This window comes from Orcinus orca, chromosome 20 (genome assembly GCF_937001465.1).
Source record: "Orcinus orca chromosome 20, mOrcOrc1.1, whole genome shotgun sequence".
Lineage (NCBI taxonomy): Eukaryota > Metazoa > Chordata > Mammalia > Artiodactyla > Delphinidae > Orcinus > Orcinus orca.
Window position 1 is genome coordinate 4,072,479 of NC_064578.1, and position 21,239 is coordinate 4,093,717.

The 21,239-nt window shown below is 50.1% G+C and overlaps 1 protein-coding gene across 4 annotated transcripts in view; it reads right to left on the reverse strand.

Moving 5' to 3' along the window:
* CRISPLD2 (cysteine rich secretory protein LCCL domain containing 2) overlaps nucleotides 1-21,239 on the reverse strand; it is an 85,093-nt gene that overhangs the window by 9,712 nt on the left and 54,142 nt on the right. For 3 of the 4 annotated variants that reach the window (XR_004477017.2, XR_004477016.2, XR_004477018.2), the window contains exon 14: nucleotides 20,248-20,381. Coding sequence is in view for 1 of the 4 variants with exons in the window: in XM_012536846.3 (XP_012392300.2) it covers nucleotides 10,694-10,748; nucleotides 20,248-20,381 (189 nt within the window). In the remaining 3 variants the exon portion in view is untranslated. Of the gene's footprint in view, nucleotides 1-8,360; nucleotides 10,749-20,247; nucleotides 20,382-21,239 lie in introns of those variants that run through there. The other variant, XM_012536846.3, reaches the window with a different exon arrangement.

Below are 21,239 nucleotides of genomic sequence, written 5' to 3' on the forward strand. Positions count from 1 at the left end.
GTATATTCCAAGTAATACACTTGGAATATACGTTTATAAAATACAATGTGTGTGTGAATAAATAAACGAATACGGGAGAAGGGAAACCTCTTCCTTAGAGGAAAATGCCAACCGATAAATGTGGAAGGTGTAGCATAATTAGAGCAGACACCATTTGACAGCCGTCATAAAATACTTGTTCCAGGGAAGAGGCATCACTAGAGGGTAAAACCGGTGACTGAAGGTTTTCTGGGGATAGGAGATTTACATAGTTCCAACATATCTCTCTGCAAGATCATTATCTATTACCAAAAAATACAGGAACTTCACAGCGGAAAAAGCTGGCAGACACCACCTTAATCAAGATCTCAAAACTGACATCAGAGCCCACAGCACATAGACACATGCCCTTGGTATGAGGCACTGAGAAGCTTACAATGTCACTTCTGTGAGATTCCTTCCAAAAACGTGTCATCTGAATCTCATAAGGAAGAAACACAAGACAAACTTGATTTGAGGAACGTTCCACAACACATCTGGTCAGTAATCTTTTAAAAAATGTCAACATCATAAAAGAAGAACATAAGTGAGGAGTTGTCCAGATTCAAGGACACGAATTAAGACACGAAAACTGAATGTGACTCATTAGCTGAGAGTTTCTTTTGCGATAACGGACATTCCTGGGACAATCGGCAAAATCTGAATCAGGTCCGTAGATTAGATCCCATAATGCATCCGTGTCAACTTCCCTGATGCAGACAATTACACCAGGTGTTGTAAGAAAACGTCTCCTTCCTCAGAAGAGAGTGTCCTTGTTCTTAGGAAATACTGAAGCATTGAGAGATAAAGGGGGGTCTCATGTCTGCAACTCCCTCTTAAATAGAAAAGAAAAAAGGCAAAGACGATGATCACGGAAATGCAGTAAGTGTTCACATCTGGGGACGCTGCATGAAGGGTAGAGGGGAATTCTTTGGAGTATTTGTGTGGCTTTTCTGCAAGTCTGAAATGACGTCAAAAGAAAAAATTTTAAAAACCAGAAATCTGTCTAGTAAATCAAAAACTAAATAAAATGTACCTCTTTGTTCCTCCTGTTCTGCTGTGGTCTCCCTTCCCTGAGAACAGCAGGGGCTGCTGCCTGAAGGCCCAGGGCAGGGTTTTAGATGGAAAAAAAATGCCAGGAACGCACAACAACATATTTGTTAAAATAATGGTATCCAACTAACGTGTATACAGCATTTATTATGCACCAGGCTTCCAAATGCTTTAAAACAACTGTACTAACTTCTTGGAATCTCGTAACAACCGTACAAAGTAGCTGCTATTACAGCACTATTCACAATAGCCAAGACATGGAAACAACCTAAATGTAGACAGAGGAATGGATACAGATGTGCTACATGTATACAATGGAACACTACTCAGCCATAAAAAAAACATGCCATTTGCAGCAACATGGGTGGACCTAGAGATTATCATATTAAGTGAAGTCAGACAGAGAAAAACAAATACCATATGATATCACTTATATGCGGAATCTAAAATATGACCCAAACGAACTTATCTGTGAAACAGAAACAGACTCACAGACATAGACGACAGACTCGTGGTTGCCAAGGGGGAGGGGGAGTGGGGGAGGGATGGAGTGGGAGTTTGGGATTAGCAGATGCAAACCATTACATAGAGAATGCAGAAACAACAAGGTCCTACTGTAGAGCACAGGGAAATATATTCAATATCCTGTGATAAACCATAATGGAAAATAATATGAAAAAAATATATATGTGTATAACTGAGTCACTTTGCTGTACAGCAGACATTAACACAACATTGTAAATCAACTATACTTCAATAAAATAAATTAAAAAAAAACACAAAGTAGCTGCTATTACTGTTCCCATTTTATATATGAGGAAACTGATGCACAGAGAGGTTGAGTAACCCATCCAAGGTTTCACAGAGTATACGTAGTAGAGCTGGGATTTGAACCCAGGCCCACTGGCTCCAGATTCTTTTCCCACCCCTCAAAAGTGTCATATTGGGGCTATTTAAAGGTTCAAACTATGAGGGGCTGAAAAGGGAAAATGGGACACAGGGCACAGACTGGACACTGGAGCCACAACACTCACTAATTCCCAGAGTGCTGCCCCAACAGTGAGCTACAGAGGGGCTGCGGCAAAGACCCCAAAGATTGAATGGTGGCAACTCCAAGTGTCCAGGGAGATAAGCTATCACGTGGACAGCAGCTACCACTGCTCAGCCTGCAGGACTGGTGTCTTACCTGTTAGATTGGGTTGAACAGTACCCCTCCCAAATTCATGCCTTCCTGGAACCTCAGAACGTGACCTTGTTTTGAATTGGGATCTTTGTAGATGTAATTAGTTAAGGATCTTGAAATGGCCACGTAAGCTGGGGCAGAGTGATGGGAGTGATGCGGTCATATAAGCCAAGGGATGCCTGGGGCCCCCAGAAGCTGGAAGAGGCAGGAGGGACACTCCTCTGAAATCTTCAGAGAGAGCGTGGCCCTGCCCACACCTTGATTTCAGACTCTGGCTTCCAGAACTGTGAGAGAATACATTTCTGTTGTTTAAGTCACGGGACCTGTGGTCACTTGTTACAGCAGCTCTAACAAACTACACCTGTGGAAGTTCCCAAGTGAGCTGCATCTTAACTGCCCAAGGTCCCTTCTCCCATTCTTCTCCATAGGACCCACTTTACAGTTGGATTTGCAATGTGCTCAGGAAAAAACATGCATCTCTCCCAACTTCCTTGCAGCTAGGAATGGCTGTGGGACCCAATTCTGACCAACAAGTTGTCAGTGGAAATTTACCGGCTGCGACCTCTGGGAAAGCTATGCTTCCGTTGTTTTTCTGGGTGAGTTAGACTTGGGTTCTACTCTCCCAGCGATGGCAGAGTAGCTACAATCAGACCAACCATTCTATACGTGGCAACCATAAACTCCAGACAAAATATAAAATACAAGTCTCTGATGGTTATTGGGAGAAGCAAAGGCAGGCAGAAACTGCATGGGAGTCAACACTTGGAGGAAGGGGACTGCACTGTGTGAGTCTCCAGTGGTTTTCAACTTTTTGCCTGAACACAGCCCTAGTCAGCATCCTATAGGAGTGGCTAAACGTCTAAAAGAAGCCTTAAATCTTGAAGAACCAGGGGATGCAGCAGCTGGAAAGTGAGGAGGGAACCTCCAGAAAGGAGAGAGTTGTAGAAGAGGAATGCCAAATTCTGGGTACAAGCTCTGCCCGAGTCTCTGGCTGACCCCTGAACCATGCATGCACACAGCAGACTCCCAGCAGCTCAGCAAAGGCCAACAGAACCGAGAGTGATTTCAGTTACAGGCCACTGCAGTGGAGTAGCGTTGGAGTCCAGACAAGTTAATTCCCTGCTCAAACAAAATGTAACAATCTAGAATCCCCAGGATGCCTTACTGACAATGTCCGAGATACCATCTAAAATTACTAGACATACAAAGAAATAAACAAACCAAAAAATGTGTCCATCCTCAAGAGAACAGGTCAGCACACTATGGCCCAGGGGACGGCCGTCTGCTTTTTCTTTCTTTTTTTTTTTTGGTTTACTTTTAAAAATGAAGTTTTACTGGAACACAGTCATGTTCATCCACTTACATATCGCCTACGGCTGCTCTCAGACTACAACCACGAAGTTAACTCGTGACAGAGATGCTACTGCTCACAACCCTGAAATATTTATCAATTGGACCCTTTAAGAAAAGGGTATGTCAACCCCTGCTCAAGAGAAAAGACAGTGAACGGTGACTGGTCCAGATACACGGATTAGCTGATCTATATCTATGTTGAAGTCATAAAGAAAAATACATTCGAAATAAATGAAAAAATGAGAAATTTCACCAAGAATTAGAAAAGTAGGAAAAGAACCAACTGGACATTCTAGAATTGAAAGATACAATATCTGTAATAAAAGGGGGCAACATCACCTGCCAGATGGCTTCTGCCTTTTGAAACGTCTCTTCCTTTCTGGAATGTCTATGACTTGCTGGAGGTGAACCAGTCATCTTTCTTCTTTTAAAAATTAACTGATTTATTTATGTATTTTTGGCTGCACTGGGTCTTTGTTGATGCGCGTGGGCTTTCTCTAGTTGCGGCAAGTGGGGGCTACTCTTTGTTGCAGGCGTGGGCTTCTCATTGCGGTGGCTTCTCTTGTTGCAGAACACAGGCTCTAGGCGCACTGGCTTCAGTAGTTGTGGCACGCAGGCTCCGTAGTTGTGGCTCATGGGCTTAGTTGCTGTGGCATGCGGGATCTTCCTGGGCCAGGGCTCGAATCTGTGTCCCCTGCACTGGCAGGCAGATTCTTAACCACTGCGCCACCAGAGAAGTCCAAAGCAGTCACCTTTCAACCACAAGGACACGTGCCATGTGCTGTGGCTGGCAGAGCAGTAAGTGGGAAGGAACTTGGTCCTTGAGAACTTCCCAAGCACTGCACCCTGTTCATCTAGGAAATGGAAATTTCTCACAGCATCCTCACCCTCCTACCTTCCACTGTGGTTGGGTCTCTGTTACATGCAGCCCAACACATTCCTAGCTGACATTTTGACAAAGAAAATCTAACGAGGATTTGAATTATTATATTTGACAAGTGTATTGAATTAGCAAGTTGCTGATGGAGATGTGTGCTTATTAGATGAGACAGCATGTGTCTGGTGCCCATTCAGTCCTGGCACATAGTGGCACTCGGCACAGGTGAGTTCCTTTGCCATCTTCCTGGGTCAGGTAGGGGCGGGGCAGTGGGCCTGGGCTAGTGACAGCAGGATGGAGAGGAAATATCCTTGGGACCACAGCCATGTTTGGTGTAACAAGGTGAGAGCAGGTGAGCTGGGAGCCTGCTGCCTGACGAGCCAGCCCATCCCCGTCCAGCGTGGTGGCAGCCAGGTCCCACAGGGAGGCCTTCGCCCACCTCGGAGGCAGGCCAGGCACTGACAGAAGAATTGGTTTAATGGTCTGTCTCCCTGGTCCTTGGGTGAAGGCTGCTACCAGATTAGTTGGCCAAGATGAAAGAGTCAAAGGAATGCCATGAGGTTTTCAACACCTGGGCCTTTGGCAACAAATTAATTTTTTTAAGGGGCTAAAAGACTTTTTAAGGCCCAGTGGTCAGCTAGGACAGGTTTTGGTTTGGTGTGAAAAACTGGAAGGAAAATGGATAAAACAAACAAACAAAATCGAACCCAGTAAGACATAACGGCTTCAGGACCACCTACAGAGTTGTAGGGTTTTTGTTTTTCCTTTATAGAATGAAGGGGCCATGGTTGGAGGAGCCAGGATTCCACAGCTCATGTCACCCCTTCCGTGGGTCCCCAGGGCCCTCTGGGCAGGGCGGAGGAGGGAAAGGCAGGTCTCTGCTGGGAGCCAGAATCCGGAAAGAGGATTTAAAGTAGATCTAGTCTGAGGATCCTCCAGCTTCTGCTTGTATCCTTCCAAGGATGAGAAGCTCACTCCCTCTTCACAAGGGCCATTTCATCTTTGGAAGTTCCACCAATTTGAATCTTCTTTTTTGTATTTGGTAGAAATCTGTCTCCCTGTGGCATGTAACCACTGGCACTAGTTCCATGCTGCAAAGCAATACAGTGATCAAATGTGGCAGCTGTGTGTGCCCACCAAGGGCTGAGCACGTCTCAAGTTCGACCTCATTTAATCCGCATAACCACCCCTTGGAGTAGACACTGTTATTATTTCCCTTTAATGGAGGAGGCCACTGATGCTCAGAGAGGTTGAGCGACTTGCCCGGCATCACACAGCTGGTGAAGAGCTGATGTGGGAGTCAAACTGCGGCATGTCTGCGACCGAGCTCTTAACTCTTACACCGCATGACCCCTTCATGGCCCCCGGTCAGCCTCTCTTTACTCTAAACCTTCTTGTTCTATCCCGATTCCTCGTGATAAACCTAGGAATGGGCACGTGACCCATCAGTGATGAAAGGGATTTAGAAACAAGTCTGCTGGGTGATTCCCGGGAAAGATCTTCTTCCCTGAGAAAAGAGAGAATGCTGTGAGGAGGACCCACCCCCTCATCCCTTCGTCCCGTCTCAGACTCAGTGTGGGGACAGTTTGCGGCCGGTGGCCGTCCTGACCACAGAGGATGGGGCGAGGTTTGCTGACCAGGTGTCCCGACATCTCTGAGCTGCTGTCCCCGAATCGTCTCCCTCCTGACTTCTCACGTAAGATATCTGAACATTTTTCCGAGCAATGATTCTGCAATTGAACCAGCAGCAGAATCCCCCTGAGGGCTTGTTCACTCCCAGAGGTCTGACTCACTGGGTTTAGGCTGGGGCCTGAGAATCTGTCTTTCTGACAAGTCCTGGGGCTGTTAGATGGGGTCTGTGTTATCTGCAGCCCCAAAGCATGCCAACCAGTACACAGAGTTGCCATTATTAGTCAAGCACCTTTCAGCCTACAGCTCCCCTGTAATCTCTGCACTGCGGTGAGGATGCTGTGAGAAATTCCCACTTCCGAGATGAGCAGCCTGAGGTCCAAAGAGGCAAGAGTGACTTGTCTGAGGTCCCTCGATTGGTAAGAGGTGGAGCTACCCAGGGACTCCCAAGTCCGTGCTCTGTCCCTGTGTCACCTTGTGCCGGCGCCCCCTCTGTCGGGGGTTCCCAAGCAGCGTGGCGCTGGCATTCAGCCCGCTTACAGCACTCCTGCAGACCTTTGCTGCGTCTCAGACGGATTCTGCAAGAAGGAAGGGCCAGCTCCCTCCTCAGCTGCCAGTACATCGTTTGTATGTTGGAGGTTTGGGGCCCAGAAGTTTGGGGCCTGGGATTGTGGCATCCTGGGAGGTCAGAAGAACTTCCAGAAACAGAAGAAAGAGGCACACCCAGGAAGGCTGCAGATTCTGCGGGAGGAAAGCTGGAAGCAAGGCTCCCAATGCCCTGGGGTTGCTGTCAGTGGGGTTGGGGAGGGCATTTCCACAGCCTTGACAATGCATCCGTCAGAAACCAGTATTTCCCAAACATCAGTCACTATTCCCCCATCTTCGTGGGTTCTGCGGCCCACCTGCACACCTGCTTATGTGATATTTTAAAATCAACATTTAAAAAGCCTTAGATATACTTAGTAAAAAGGAAACCTGGGAGGGCTTCCCTGGTGGCGCGGTGGTTGAGAGTCCGCCTGCCGATGCAGGGGACACGGGTTTGCGCCCCGGTCCGGGAAGATCCCACATGCCACAGAGCGGCTGGGCCCGTGAGCCACGGCCGCTGAGCCTGCGCGTCCGGAGCCTGTGCTCCGCAGCGGGAGAGGCCACAGCAGTGAGAGGCCCGCGCACCGCAAAAAAACGACAACAAAGAAAAGGAAAGCTGGGAATCCCATGGTGGTCTAGCAGTTAGGACTCTGAGCTTCCACTGCAGGGGGCACGGGTTCGATCCCTGGTCAGGAAACTAAGATCCTGCATGCCATATGCGCAGCCAAAGAATTTTAAAAACTTTAAAAAAAAAAGGAAAGCTAACCCCGCCATCAATGAAAATGAGAAGCACGTGTTATAAACAGAAGGCCCATGAAAGCAAAGGCGGAGGGTGGGTGGCGGGAAGGAAGTCAGCCAGGAGCTCCCTAAGTCGCTCGTAGCTGACAGCGTTCGGAACACGGGGACACAAGACTCAACTGGGCACAAGGGGGCTGATGCCTGGGAAGATGGTGACCGTTAAGGACTGAATTGGGCTCCCCCCTCCCTAAATGCATATGTTGGAAGCCTTAACGCCTGACATGACTGTATCTGGAGATGGAGCCTTTTAAGGAGATAATTAAAGTTAAATGGAGTCTACAGGATAAGGCCCTGATCCTATAGGACCCGTGTCCTTATAAGACGAGGAAGAGACACCAGGGATGCTCGAACAAAGAAGAGGACACAGTGAGATGGTGGCCATCTGCAAGCCAAGGAGAGAGGCCTCAGGAGAAAGCAGCCCTGCGGCCCCTTGATCTTGGACTGCCAGCCTCTGGAAGTGTGGGGAAATAAACTTCTGTGGTGTGAGCTCCCCCGCCTGCGGTGCCCAAGCTGACTAGGACAGTGCTGGAATGAGGCTAAGCCTGTCGTACTCACCACGCAGAGTGTGATGTGGAGGTCAGCAGTCTCAGCGCCACCGGGAGCCCGTGGCAACTGCAGCCCCTCAGGCCCCAGCCCAGACCCGCCAGACCCGGAACCTGCGTTTCGACAAGCCCCGCCCCCCGCCCCACGTGATTCGCGCACATCTCAGGTGAAAATACTGCAGCAATTAGCATCTGGACGCCCCGGGCGCCACGTTCCTGGGAGGAGTGGCGTAGAAAATAGTAACGAGCCTGCAAGGAGGTTTCCATTGTTTTATTCCACAGACTGTTGAGATGTGTCCGTAAGAGATACGTCCCAGAGACGTTTTAGAAATCAAACCAGTTTTATTGAAACGACAGCAACGTGGTCCCTGTTCATGCGAAGCACACACAACATTTACAATAAACTTTTGTACATAGGAAGTAGTAAAATACATCATTTTTCATAGAAAAAAGCACACACGTAAGCTGCGGGCTGAGTGAGCCTACAGACAGTATGAAAAATCAGAACACGATGGGGAACAAATCAGAAGGCACCAAAATTTTTCATTTTGGGGGGCCCAGTAACACTGTTGGCCGGAGTTATGTTTTTATGGGTTTAGTGCTGAGGGCATGACGGCCCTTTAAACACGCTAAATTAGAAGGGGGTCCCTGATTACAAGGTCTTATACTTTGTAGCACTGTGTCCATTTCCAGAAGATAAATGGTTCCAGTTTCACAATGTTTGTGAAGGTGAAAAAGACAGCAAGGTCTGGTTCTGGGCGAGGAGTTTCCAGCCCATTAGACGGCCGGTTAATGAGGCGTTCAGGAACTCGGGAATTTTCTTTCAAAATGAGAGCAGTCCACTCACATTGGACGTTTCAGATTCTCCCTCCGGCAGGATGTTTCAAAAGCAAACCTACTGAAATTCCCCAGGACCGTCACTAATTCTAAAAACCCAAGCTTGCAGTCTGGACGTGGCCACAGACATAAAGGCCTCGTGACAAGCAAAAGTCCGACAGCGTAATACCTAGCATCCGGACGGTTCCAAGGACTCAGATCTTTGGCAGGAACTAGACGCGGTATCGGACAGTCTGACCAAATTCTTCCGCACTGACATTTGGAGTCGAACAGTCAGTACTTACGCATTATAACAAGCCCACAATGCACGAAGCAAAAACACAGTCCGCGCATCTCAGCTCTGTCAAGCTAAGAGTTTCATTACTTTTACAAACTCCTTTGGGGTGGGGGTGGGGGGAAGCGATCTACCTTCTGTTTCTTCACTAATTAGGGTTGCCCTGAAACAACACACCAACGTGGTTCCCCAGGTGGAGTTCCTTGTCCAGACTATGTTAGGTTTTGTTTGTTTGTTCATTTTAAACTTTCTGCTGGTTCTTCTGCCTTTGAAATATTCTGATGGAGACTGAAATCAACTTTGAAGTCAGCATTCACGAAAGTGATCTACTGGCCAGCCTGGTGGAGGAGGGTGGAATTTTACCTTCTGCAAAGAAATGCTATTTACAAAAGGGTATTTTATTTCACCGTGGGTTTTGGGTCTAGGCTGCTGAAGCAGTTTTGTACAGCCACGGCAGCCAGAGAGCACCGCACTCCTCAGAGCCTCAGGAACATTTGGCAAGAACTGTTTCACAAAAATAGGAAGAGAAATCCTTCCAGTGTGTTACCATCTCCTGTTGTTATGCCGCAGGACGGTTTCATAACTGCAGGCTGTCCCTCTTCCCAGAGCTGCTAACCTCGGCGAGGAATGTACTGAGGAATGAAGCCATTCCTCTCATGGCTAAAAAAATAGGTCATCCGACGGACGGGAAATCTGCACAATTCAGTGCCGTTTTTTAAAGGCAGCAACAAAACAGCCCTACTTTGGCTGTTCTTAGACATCTCAGTGGAACCCACAGAGACAAGGAGTTGGAAAGAAAAAAGTGGGCTTCAAACAGAATTGTTTGCCAAGCAAAGACCCTGGCGGGAGACACAAAAACCAGTCTGGGCAGGGCGTGACCCACAGCAGGGAGGGGATCAAGAAAGGGTCCTGGTTCATTAGTCCTCAGTGAGACCAAAGGTCACGGCAGCAAACAGACGGGCCACGTGGACGAAGGGAAGGACCAAGACAAGACACATCTCTGGAGTTACGGCTGAACTCGAAGGAAACCAGCACTGCTGTGTATAGAACCAGCCTGCACAGAGCAGGACGGGAAGAGGACGGGTGCCAGGGCAGAGTCCCCTTGTTCCGGCCCATTTGTCTGACCAGCAAACATGAAACCCATTTTTCTCCATTGGTAGGGACGGCCTGTGTTTTTTAATGTTTTAAATAGCTACCTCTACTCCATCCCTGAAACTCCCCCCTGAGTGTTCTCAGTACGCCCCTTCCCACACCCCTGAATGCCTCGCAGCGTCAGCTCCACATCCTTTGGAATGCTCTCTGCATCCACAAAAGAACACCTCCCAGGGGGAGACCCCCGGGCCTCAGCAGGACGGCCACCGGCTGTCTGCTCAGGACCCCAGGGATGCTCCCCTGGGTGGAGCTGAGACCAAGGCACGACGGATGGGACACGACGCCAATCAAAGGAAGTTTCCCCGGCCCACCCCCCCAATGACAAAATAAAAATAAAAAGCGAACCCCCGAAGCCCTCTTGAAGACGCCCCCTTCTCCCCGACCCTGCAAGCTCACGGCCTGACGGCAAAGATCCGGAAGGCCTTTCCATCTCGAGGGGTCCTCAAGCTGAAAAAGAAGGGAGAGCACATGTTACCGAAAGATCTGCAGGGCTGGAGCGGGAACGGGGGGGAACTGGGTGTCCCCAAGTCCCCGCGGTGGAAGAAGCACGGCCGAGGGACAGTTGGCGAAGCTGTTGGGAGCAGAGCATGCCCCAGCCAGGAGGAGCTGGCAAAGCCCTTTGCCTCTGCAGATGCGCCCGGGTCTCAACTGAGGTCAGGGTTGTTAACTTGGAATTTGCTGGCCCCTGTCTGCCTGAACTGAACCCAGCCTCCAAGACTTCTGCCTGGTTTTTGGTACCACCTGTCAACCCAGAGAGTGGCCACCTGCTTGACCGATGAATAGGACGGCATTATGACAAGAATGCACGTGCTCCTGTTACTAGAATGGGCGCACCGATCCGACTGGGCTCAGATATTGTGCAAAGGATTTTCTATACGCCTTTACCTCCTTCCGAGGAAGACCCATTAGTATCCCTATTTTGCAGGCAAAGGACAAATTAAGCTTCTGCCAGGTCACACAGCCAGTAAAAACCACCCTCTCAAGATAGGAGCTAAATCCTTTAGCTAACTGAATGCCTTTAAAAACAACAAACAAACAAACAAACACAACTTCATTAAGATATAACATGCCATGAAATTCACACTTCTGAAGCGTACAATTCGATGATGTTTAGTGATGGGGGGGCGGGGCTTGTGCAATCATCTCCACGATCCAGTTGTGGAGTGACCCCGGCTGCCCTGCTCGTTTCTCGAAAGCTCAGATTCCAGGGCCCTCCTCAGGCCTCTGGGCTACAGGACTTCCCTGGATCCTCTGCCCAAATGACTAGTCTGGGAGAGTCACCCGGAGCTACGAGGCACTCAGCTGTTGGACGTGGTGGGTAAGCCGCACTGGGGACCACTGCCAGGCTCTGTGATGCTGACTCACTACCAGCAATTCTACAGACAGGGCAGTGGGTGCCTCCACGCACAGGGCCCCCCGACAACCCAGGGACAAGGGGCCACTCAGGCTGTCGTCCAGGCAGGTACCCTAAGGTTCCTGGAGGTCCTGCCCAGTCCTACCAAGCATCCCCATTGAACAACCGGCCCACCCGGAAGGCACGAGCGGCCCCGCTGAACCGGGTGTGAATTTCTCAACACAGCACACAGCTGGCCGACTAGGTATCATGTGACACCAGCTGTGGTCCCTTCCACTGCTTCAGGCAAGGGGGGGGTTCCTATTGTTCAAGCTTCAAACATTTACTGAGCTCTAGTTCTCCTAGGAAAGTTGCCAGTTGTGTGCGTCTGATGAAAAACAAGTGTGATCGGATAAATTATAAAATAATCTCCTTTTCTAAATCTTGCCCTCTGACTCTTTTTAGCCTAGTCTGTAGCTCCCACAGGTATACGAAAAGGAATGTAAATTGGTACAGCACTTCTGGACAATTTTCACAAAAGGTACTGGATGAATTGTCTAAAAGATATTGAACAATTTTCGTAATGGGCATTAAAACTCCTACAAGCACTTCTGAACAAAGAGCTGAACTCAGCGTTTTGTCTGTCATTCAACCAGTGTTTACTGCAGACCTACTACGCACAGGCATCAAGTTGGGTGTCAGGGACACAGGGTCAACCAGACCGATGGGATTCTCGCCTTCATGGAGCTTATACAGTCTGGGGGGTGGGAGATCAACAGCTAACTATGTGTGAGAAATACAATAATTTCAGACAGTGGTGGGTGCTGGGAGGAAAACAGCACAGGGTGACGGGATCAGATTAGATTGGGGAGGAGGGCTACTGGAGACCCAACAGCAGGAGGACGCTTCCTCGGGCAGGTGGCATTTGTATGTCGGTCTGAACGACGTGCGGGCCCAGCCATGGGAGGTATAGGAGCTGGGAGGGTCTGGGGTTGGATACCAGCAGGTGCAAAGGCCCTGAGGCGAGATCTTGGTATCCAGGAACAGAGAGAAGGCTAGTGACAGGCACTGCTGTGACGAGGAGGGTGACGCACCAGGAGGGTGGAGAAGTGGGTGGGGTGGTGGTAGGTGTGGACTGCCCGTAAGGGGTAAGGGGCAAGGATTTTATTCTCAGCCCTAGGGGGCAGGGTACCAACAGGAGAGAGGCACACTGTGCCTCCCAGAAAGAAGTCGATTTGGTAGCTGTGGGTACTCTGATAAAAGGAAGTTACCTAAGAAAAGTGTGGGGAAAGCACATGGGCTTGTGCAAAGATGTTCTTTGCTGTGTTGTTTACAAGAGCAAAAGAGAAAAAGGAAACAACCCAGATGCCAGTCAGCTGGGTAAAGAAATGATGGTCTGGCCACACAATGGAATAGCGTGGAGCCACAGGAGTGACGACGTGGCTATGTCAGGCATTGGAAATGTCGGAAAGACACTCACAACCTGTTGCCGATTGAAAAAAAAAATGAACTGAACGATTTAGAGAGTCTGATCCCTTTTTTTTGTAGAAACAAAAACAAAAAAACAAAACAAACACATAAGAAATAAGCTGTTAGTGTGTAAACAGGAAAAATCTGGAAGGGAACATACCAGAATGTTTACAGTGGGTGTTTCTGGCTATGGGGTTTTCCATGATAGTAATTTCTTTTCTCTCTTTTTTTTTTTAATTTAAAAAAATGTTTTGGCCACACCGCACGGCACGCGGGATCTTAGTTCCCCAACCGGGGATCGAACCCACGCCCCCTGCAGTGGAAGCGCAGAGTCTTAACCACTGGACCGCCAGGGAAGTCCCATGATAGTAATTTCTTAATATTATTTTCGCTATTTCTTGAAGTTTCTCTAATCTTATTATGAAAAGTAGGGGGGAGAAAAGGAAGGAAGGAAGGGAGAAGGAGAGAAAGGAAAAGAAAGAAAGAGAGAGAGAGGAAGAGAGAGGGCGGGAGAGAGGAATGGAGGAAGGGAGGGCGGGATGGATGGAAGGGAGGGAAAACCAGCACAAAAATCCCGTCGCAGAACTGGGAGAGAACCTCAGCCGGACTGAGAAGCTTCTGGGGCATCCCCTTGGGCTGACTTAGTGCCCAAGGGTCGCTGACCTATTGGATGAGCTGGGATGGGTGCTCTGGGAAAGGTCGAGTGTCTGCAGCCTCGGGCGGTGTCACCAGCCCAGCTCCGGTGAGTGATTCCAGGCTCCTGACGGCCACTCACCCTGCCCTCGGCTCCAGGGTTCAGCTCTTTGTGCCAGCGGCTGTACCCAGCACACACACCACCATACCCCAGACGCTGCCTCCATCCTTTAAGTAATCTTACCCCGTCCGTGCCTCACAGCCCCGCACGAGATCTCTAGGGTTCCTCCCGCTTACAGAGAGGGAACCAAGGCTCTGAGAGGGGATGTGATTTGCCCCAAATCCAACACCTGTTCCAGGTACAGCTGGGAGGTGGATGCAGGTCTGTCGATGCTCTGGGACCCTTTCCTAACCCTTATCCTAAATGGGTGGGCTGTGGCCACGCCATCCCTGAGGACCACACTGGCCAAGCCCGCATGGCAGTGGGGGGACTCAGAGGCTGGGAGCCCCTCGCAGGCGGGAGGTCGCAGGTCCTGCAGGAGCCGCAAGCATAAGGCTGCGTCCTGGAGGCTCACTCCTGTCGGTGAAAATTACTCAGGCAGGAATTGATCGGCGTGCGGCAGCACACAACACAGACTGGATTAAAGAGAGAGGACAGCCAGCCATCTGTCCTGGGAGGGACGGAGGGGTTGTCCACCAGTTGGCCGCTGACCCCATGGAGTCACGGAACCCAGCGATAAAAGGATGGCGGAGTATTGCTCTTCTGGCTTTTAAATGTGCAATATCTTGTTTATTATTAATATCACTTATATGTATACACGTACGTCTTTGTATTTATATACGTGTGTGTGTTATACATATATATACAATTTTTCTTTTGAAGATTCTAACCCTACTCTCCCACAGTCGCACCCTCTACTGATCTTCCAGGAAAATTCAAGAGTCAGACACAGTTTCAGATCTTATCTGTCGGACCTTGGGGTGGTCAATCTATTTCTCTGAGTCTCAGTTCCCACATAGGTAAACAGGGTCCATAAAAGTACCCCCACCCTCCTCAGGGACCCTGTAGGAAGTGAATGAGCTTATCCAGGGAAAGCATCTGAGTCAGTGCTTCGCAGTTAGCAGGCGCTCAAAGCCATGGGCCATGGATACCGTCACCCTGCTAGGTTTAAGCCTCGTTCTCCCATCAGGAGAATGGTGGGTACATGCACGGCGATGAACAAGTTATCCACACAAAAGCCCAATCCCCAACGAATCAGCAAACCTCTTCATCTTATTTCATGAACTATGAAATATTTTTTAGAGAAAAAAATTTCAGAGCAGGGTGTATACACAATCTCCATTTTCATTTTTACGTGTGTTGCCCAGGGGGAAAAAAGGCCTGGAAGAGCTATAAGTAAGCAGTTAACAGAGGTTAATGGGGTGACTGCGGGAACTCTTTTTTTCTAATCCCTAGACATATTATTTAAATAATAAGTATGTATTTCCTTTCTAATAAATATTTTTAGGGTTACAAACAAGTATACCTTAGGACTGTAAGGCTCACCCCAACCCCTTCTGGGAAGGGCCTGTGCCCCAAGGTCAATGACTTGTCTGCAGTGAGGAGTCACGTGTGCTGGTTATAAGCATGGGTGCTGGAGCAGGCGTCCTGGGTTCAAGTCCTGGCCCTGCTGCTTGCTGGCTGAGTGACCTTGGGCAAGTTGCTTTACCTCTCTGTGCCTCCCTTTCCTTACTGATAAACTGTAGTCCCTGCCTCATAGGGCTGTTGGGAGGACGAGATGAGCTAATGTGTGTACAGATCTTAAGAGCGCTGGGAAGCGGGAACAGGCAGGGAGGGAGACGGCAGAGGAAACCAGTTCAGCCTTGGTCCAGCTGGCCTGGGGGAGAGTGCTAAGCTCATTCGATCTGGAAATAACGGCTCAATGGTTTCTGCTTCCCAGAGTTTCTGGACATGTCGAGAGATTTTCAGATGTCCAACGCTTGAAACTCCCAGAGCTCACAGTGGTTACCGAGTGCTTGAAATGCAGCTCGCCCAAACTGAGACGTGCTCTGTGTGCAAAATACCCGGTAGGTCTCCCAGCTCTTATGAGTAAAGGAGAGTGCAAGTTTCTCATCAATACTTCTATTCATACGTATTGAAGATAATATTTTTGATACACTGGATTAAATGAAATATACTCTAAATTCTCCCATCTGTTTCCTTTTACTGTGATTACTAGAAACTTCAAAATCCCATATGTGGCTCGCGGTACGCGTCTGGGACATGCCGCAGTAAACAGAGGCCCCTGAGGATGAAGATTTTTGTCTCTTCCGTCCCTGCCATGGCTCCGGCCCCGAGGACAGTGTCCAGCACACAGGAGCTGCCCCATAAATGCTAGTTCAGTGAGTCTACTATTTGGATAAAGGTCCATCCACATACATACCATCAACCTCTATAAACAGGTTATATCTGTTAAAACCAAGTAACCAAGGATGTTATCTGTCATTGTGTGGTATATTTCCCAATCTCATTGTAAAATCTGTCTTAAAAAATGGTCCTGGGGGCTTCCCTGGTGGCACAGTGGTTCAGAGTCCGCCTGCCGATGCAGGGGACACGGGTTCGTGCCCCGGTCCGGGAGGATCCCACATGCCACGGAGCGGCTGGGCCCGTAAGCCATGGCCGCTGAGCCTGCGCGTCCGGAGCCTGTGCTCCGCAATGGGAGAGGCCACAGCAGTGAGAGCCCCGTGTACCGCAAAAAAAAAAAAAAAAAAAAAAAAGTAGTCCTGGTCTCAGAAAAAATCCTGAACTGATATCCATCCAGATGTCCAGCTTCTTTCCGAGAACATCTGGACAAACCCTGGTCCCAACATCTGAAGCTCTTCCACACCCCTCTTCCTTCCCTTCCTTCATGCGCACGTGCGGGAGAGAGAAAGTGCCTGTCCTCTTACATTATCCCAGTTCTGCATGGTCATCTTTCAAAACTTTCAGGAAATCCTCTTCTAAAAACAGACAATTGCTAAACCAAAGCCACTCTGAAGCAGAAACAACTTTTGGCCCGTGTCCTGAGAATTCTGTAGAGGAGGTTTTGTTTGTTTGATGGCTTGAAGGATTCCCTAAATTTAGAATGCAGCTTGCTGTGAACGGGTTGCTATATGTCCAGTGTCCACATCTCCCTTGGGACTGCTGTGACCACTCCACGGTCCCAGCAGACACTGGGGACAGAGCCACCCTCCGGTCCCAGGCTGGGTTCCCAGAGTTCCTAATGGGAACAGGCTCTGGGGAAATTTCTCAGCCCTCGTCTCTACGCAGAGGGCCACCGAGGTCCCATCTAAACAAGGGGAGGATGGGGCATGGCCCTGCGTGGGGCATCCAGATATCTCTGCAGGAGCCACGTCACCAGGGAGGCACCTCCAGATAGTAAGGTGGGGCCCCGCTTGGTGTACTCGGCTCCCTGGTACCTCCCTCCACAGCTATGATGCTGTGCCCTGCTACAGATGATGCTGTTATTTCTGCATGGTCTGTGCCCCAACTAGATGATAGGCCCCACCAGGGCAGAGGTCCCAGTGCCTGGGACATCGTAAGGGCTCACCACGCATATGCCACCTGATGGGTGAGTGCAGGTGGAAAGGATGGATGCCAGGGCGAAAAAACAATTCCTGTAGGATGCTTTTGTCCTTGTCCAGAAGATAATCCATGCGGGCTATTTCCTACAACCGAGTTACCTGCCCCTACGTGACAAGAACCATAGCGTCTTGAGGTTTGCAACAGGCCTTAGAGGTTATGTCATAGCAACGAGGCCAGCGGATCCATCAGACACTTACTCAGAGCCACTGGGTGAGTGCTTTGCCCATACTGTCTCATTTAATCCTCACAGTAGCCACTGACAGAGGAAGGGACCGAGGTGTGGGGAGACTGCCTGCCCAAGGACACCCAGCTGGTGAGCAGTGCGGCGGGGTCACAAACGCCATCGGACCCTGTGTGCCCTCCTGGCCTGGTCTCTTCCCTCTGTACGTGCAGGGCGGACTCTATCATGCTGGTGCCCACGGATCCCAGCACTGGTCCAGGCCACCCTGAATACGTAGGAAATCAATGACTCTGCATCACAAACTATCAGAATCATGGGCGGTGCCGACTGTGCCAGGGACGTGGTCACCCTGGCGTCACCCTCACAGTAGCGGCTCTCACCCTCCAGTGGGCATCAGGACCACCAGAGGGCAGGTCCACGCAGCCTGCCCAGCCCGTTCCCCGAGGGTGTGTCTGAGGGGGGCCGGAGAACGTGCTTTTCTAGCAAAGCCCCCATTGATCTCGATGCTGCTGGTATGGGAGCCACTTGGAGACCCACTGTTTTACCACCACCCCAGGGGGCAGGTGCTATCATTTTCCCCTCTAAAGCTTGGGAAACTCACCCAGACATCACCACAGATTTCAGCACGCAGGACCTACTCAGGGGAAAGGGTTCGAGAAGGAAGGGAAGCAGAATCTCCACTCGCTAAAACTCTTCTGAATATCGTTGGGGGGCATCAACCACCCCGGGGCCTGGAAAAGGCTGCCTGGAAGAAGACACGGTCGGCCTTCCGCATCCGCAGGCTCTGCATCCGTGCACCCACGATTCAACCATCCGTGGCTGCGGAGTCCGTGGATGTAGACGGCCTCCTGTACTCCGACACTGTAGGTAAGGACCTGAGCGTCCGCACATTGGGGTATCTTTGGGGGATCCTGGAACCAAGGCCCCGCGGATACCAAAGGGCCACTCTACTTACAATGACGGCGCAATTTGGGCGGGTCCTTTGGGCAGAGAGAACTACAGGTGGCGGGGGAGTTAACAGTGGGGAAGAAGATACTTTGGGGGAGCCCCTCTCAGTCCCTAACCCTCCCCAGACACCCACCTGTGTCGCAGCCCTGGGATGGGGGTGGCGGCTGCTGGGGTCTTTTCTCTCTAAGGTGGGGAGAGAAAACAAAGCCCAGCCTACCAGCTTCTCACCAAGACGGTTTCTCCTAAAGGGGCACAAAGAGCTCAAGAGATTGGGGTCCTGGCATTTCTTTCCAGCCTGGCCAGGAAATTCCACCTAATCAGCTGCTTCATTTCCCTCCCATTAAATCAATGGAATTTCCCTTCATTACGCTTTTCCCAAACAGAGGTTGCAGACTTTGAAGGAGAAAATGCAGAAGCCCTTAACTCTAGCTCAGAACCCTGGGATTCTGCGTCACTTGATTCTGCAGGGTCTTCCCATACCTGGGAAGCACCATCCTGGGGCCCAAAGCGCCCCAGGGGGCTGGGAGGGTGGGGACAGCCGAGAAGTTCCCTGGAGTCGTGAAAGCCCAGGCTTCAAGGGACCCGACATATTTTGTATTCTTGACTTTACATTCCTTTTCTAAAGCGCTCCCTCAAACATAAAATCTTCAGCATTCCCCTCTGCTATGGGCTGAATCGTGCCCCCAAGTTTATCTGTTGAAGTCCTAGTCTCCGGTACCCTCAGAATATGACTGTACTTGGGAGACAGGGACTTCAAAGAGGTGATTAAATTAAAATGCGGTCATTAGCGTGGGCCCCAATCCAACGTGACTGGTGTCCTGGCAAGAAGAGCTAGGCGGGCTACTTCCCTGGTGGCGCAGTGGTTAAGAATCCGCCTGCTGATGCAGGGACACGGGTTCGGGCCCTGGTCCGGGAAGATCCCACATGCCGCGGAGCAACTAAGCCCGTGCGCCACAACTAACGGGCCTGCGCTCTAGAGCCCGCGTGCCACAACTACTGAGCCTGCGTGCCACAACTACTGAAGCCCGCGCGCCTAGAGCCCGTGCTCCGCAACAAGAGAAGCCACCACAGTGAGAAGCCCGTGCGCCGCAAGGAAGAGGAGCCCCCGCTCGCCGCAGCTAGAGAAAGCCCGTGCAGCAGCGAACACCCAACGCAGCCAAATAATAAATAAATAAATTAATTAATTAATTAATTTAAAATAAAAAGCAGAGCTAGGCAACATTTCCACCAAGCCTCCCAACAGTCCCCTAAAGTGGAGACTATGGTTATACCCATGTCACAGGCGAGGAAACGGAGGCTCCGGTGCCCTGCTCAAGGTCACAAAGCTGGTAAGAAGCAGGGCCTAGGTCTGCCGCACTGCAGACTCGGCTCTTATTTATGTAACGAGATGCAACTACATTCTGATGCAGCTATACATAACCATTGTGTGACTACAATTTGATCCCACTGTTTTGTTGGGGACGTGGGCAGGGGGCCGCACACACACATATAGAAAAAGGACCCTTTTGTGGGACACGCACCAAAACTCTCAGCAACTCTCCCAGGTGACAGGTAACAGATGCTTGTTTTCCTTTGGGCTTATCTGACGCCTCTAAATCGTCTACAAAACATGTGCTGGTCACAGAGGAAAGTTCTTATTGTGGAAAAAAGGAAGAGAAAAGAGAAGGACAGGCTTGTCCTGGGCGTTCTGATATTTTAAAGGGCACTGTCTTTGGCCCTCCTCCAATGCCCCTCACTGGCCTTGGGTGTCGAGGGTCCGAGGACGCAGCCGCCCTACCTTTCAGACTGAACTCCGTTCCTGAGAGAGCCCACGTAGATCTTCTTTTTATCCACGGGCATCACGTCCACGTAACCCCCGCTCTTGTTTCTGATGACTCCTGCGTGCACGGCGGTCTTACAGATGCTTGAAGTCTGAAAGCCCAGGAAGAGCTGTGATCAGTGTCAAGGGCAGCTGCTCGGGTGAAGAAGCCCTGCTGGGGTCAACCGTTACTTGGCCTCCTGGCTGGTGGCCAAGGAACCCCTAGGAAGTAACCGCGGCCTAGGAAGTAACCATGGCTACCTTAATTCCTCAGTGGTCTCTCCAGGGAGACCTGGCCTCATCCGTCCATTCATTCATATGTTCATTTTATCAACAAATATTTTCTGGGCACCTACTACGTGCCGGGCACTGTACTGGATATAGGAGGATTCAGCGGGGAACAAAATAAAGACTGTGCCTTCATGGAGTCAAGGGAGACGGACAAACAAGGGACTCAGGCTATGAAGAAAACAAAACCAGATCACGAGATAAAATGACTGGTGGAGGGAGCTCTTTTAGAACGGTTAACAAGGAAAGACTGCTCTTGACGTGACATTTGAGCTCAGATCAGAGTGACAACACAGGAACCGGCCACAGCCACGGGAATATCTCTGGGCAGAGTGTCCCAGGCAGAGGGAGCAGCTTGTGCAAAGGCCCTGGGGTGGGAATGAACTTGTCATGTCCGAAGTACAGGAGGAGGGACAGGGTGGATGGAATACAGTGAGTCCAGCAGAATGTGGCAGGAGAGGGGGAGAGGTGAGAAGGGGCCAGTCACGTGGGTCTGTGAGGGCCACAGGGTGGGGTCTGGGTTCATTCCAGGTGCCAAATGAGCCACTGGGTTTCAAGCAAGGGTAGGATGTGTTGTTTTCTAAAGTCATCAAATCATCTAATTCCTGGGTAACAAAATTGTCGAGTTAAACTTTCATTAGGGGCTTAACTTATCCAATAGAAAAATGGCCCTCAGATTGGAC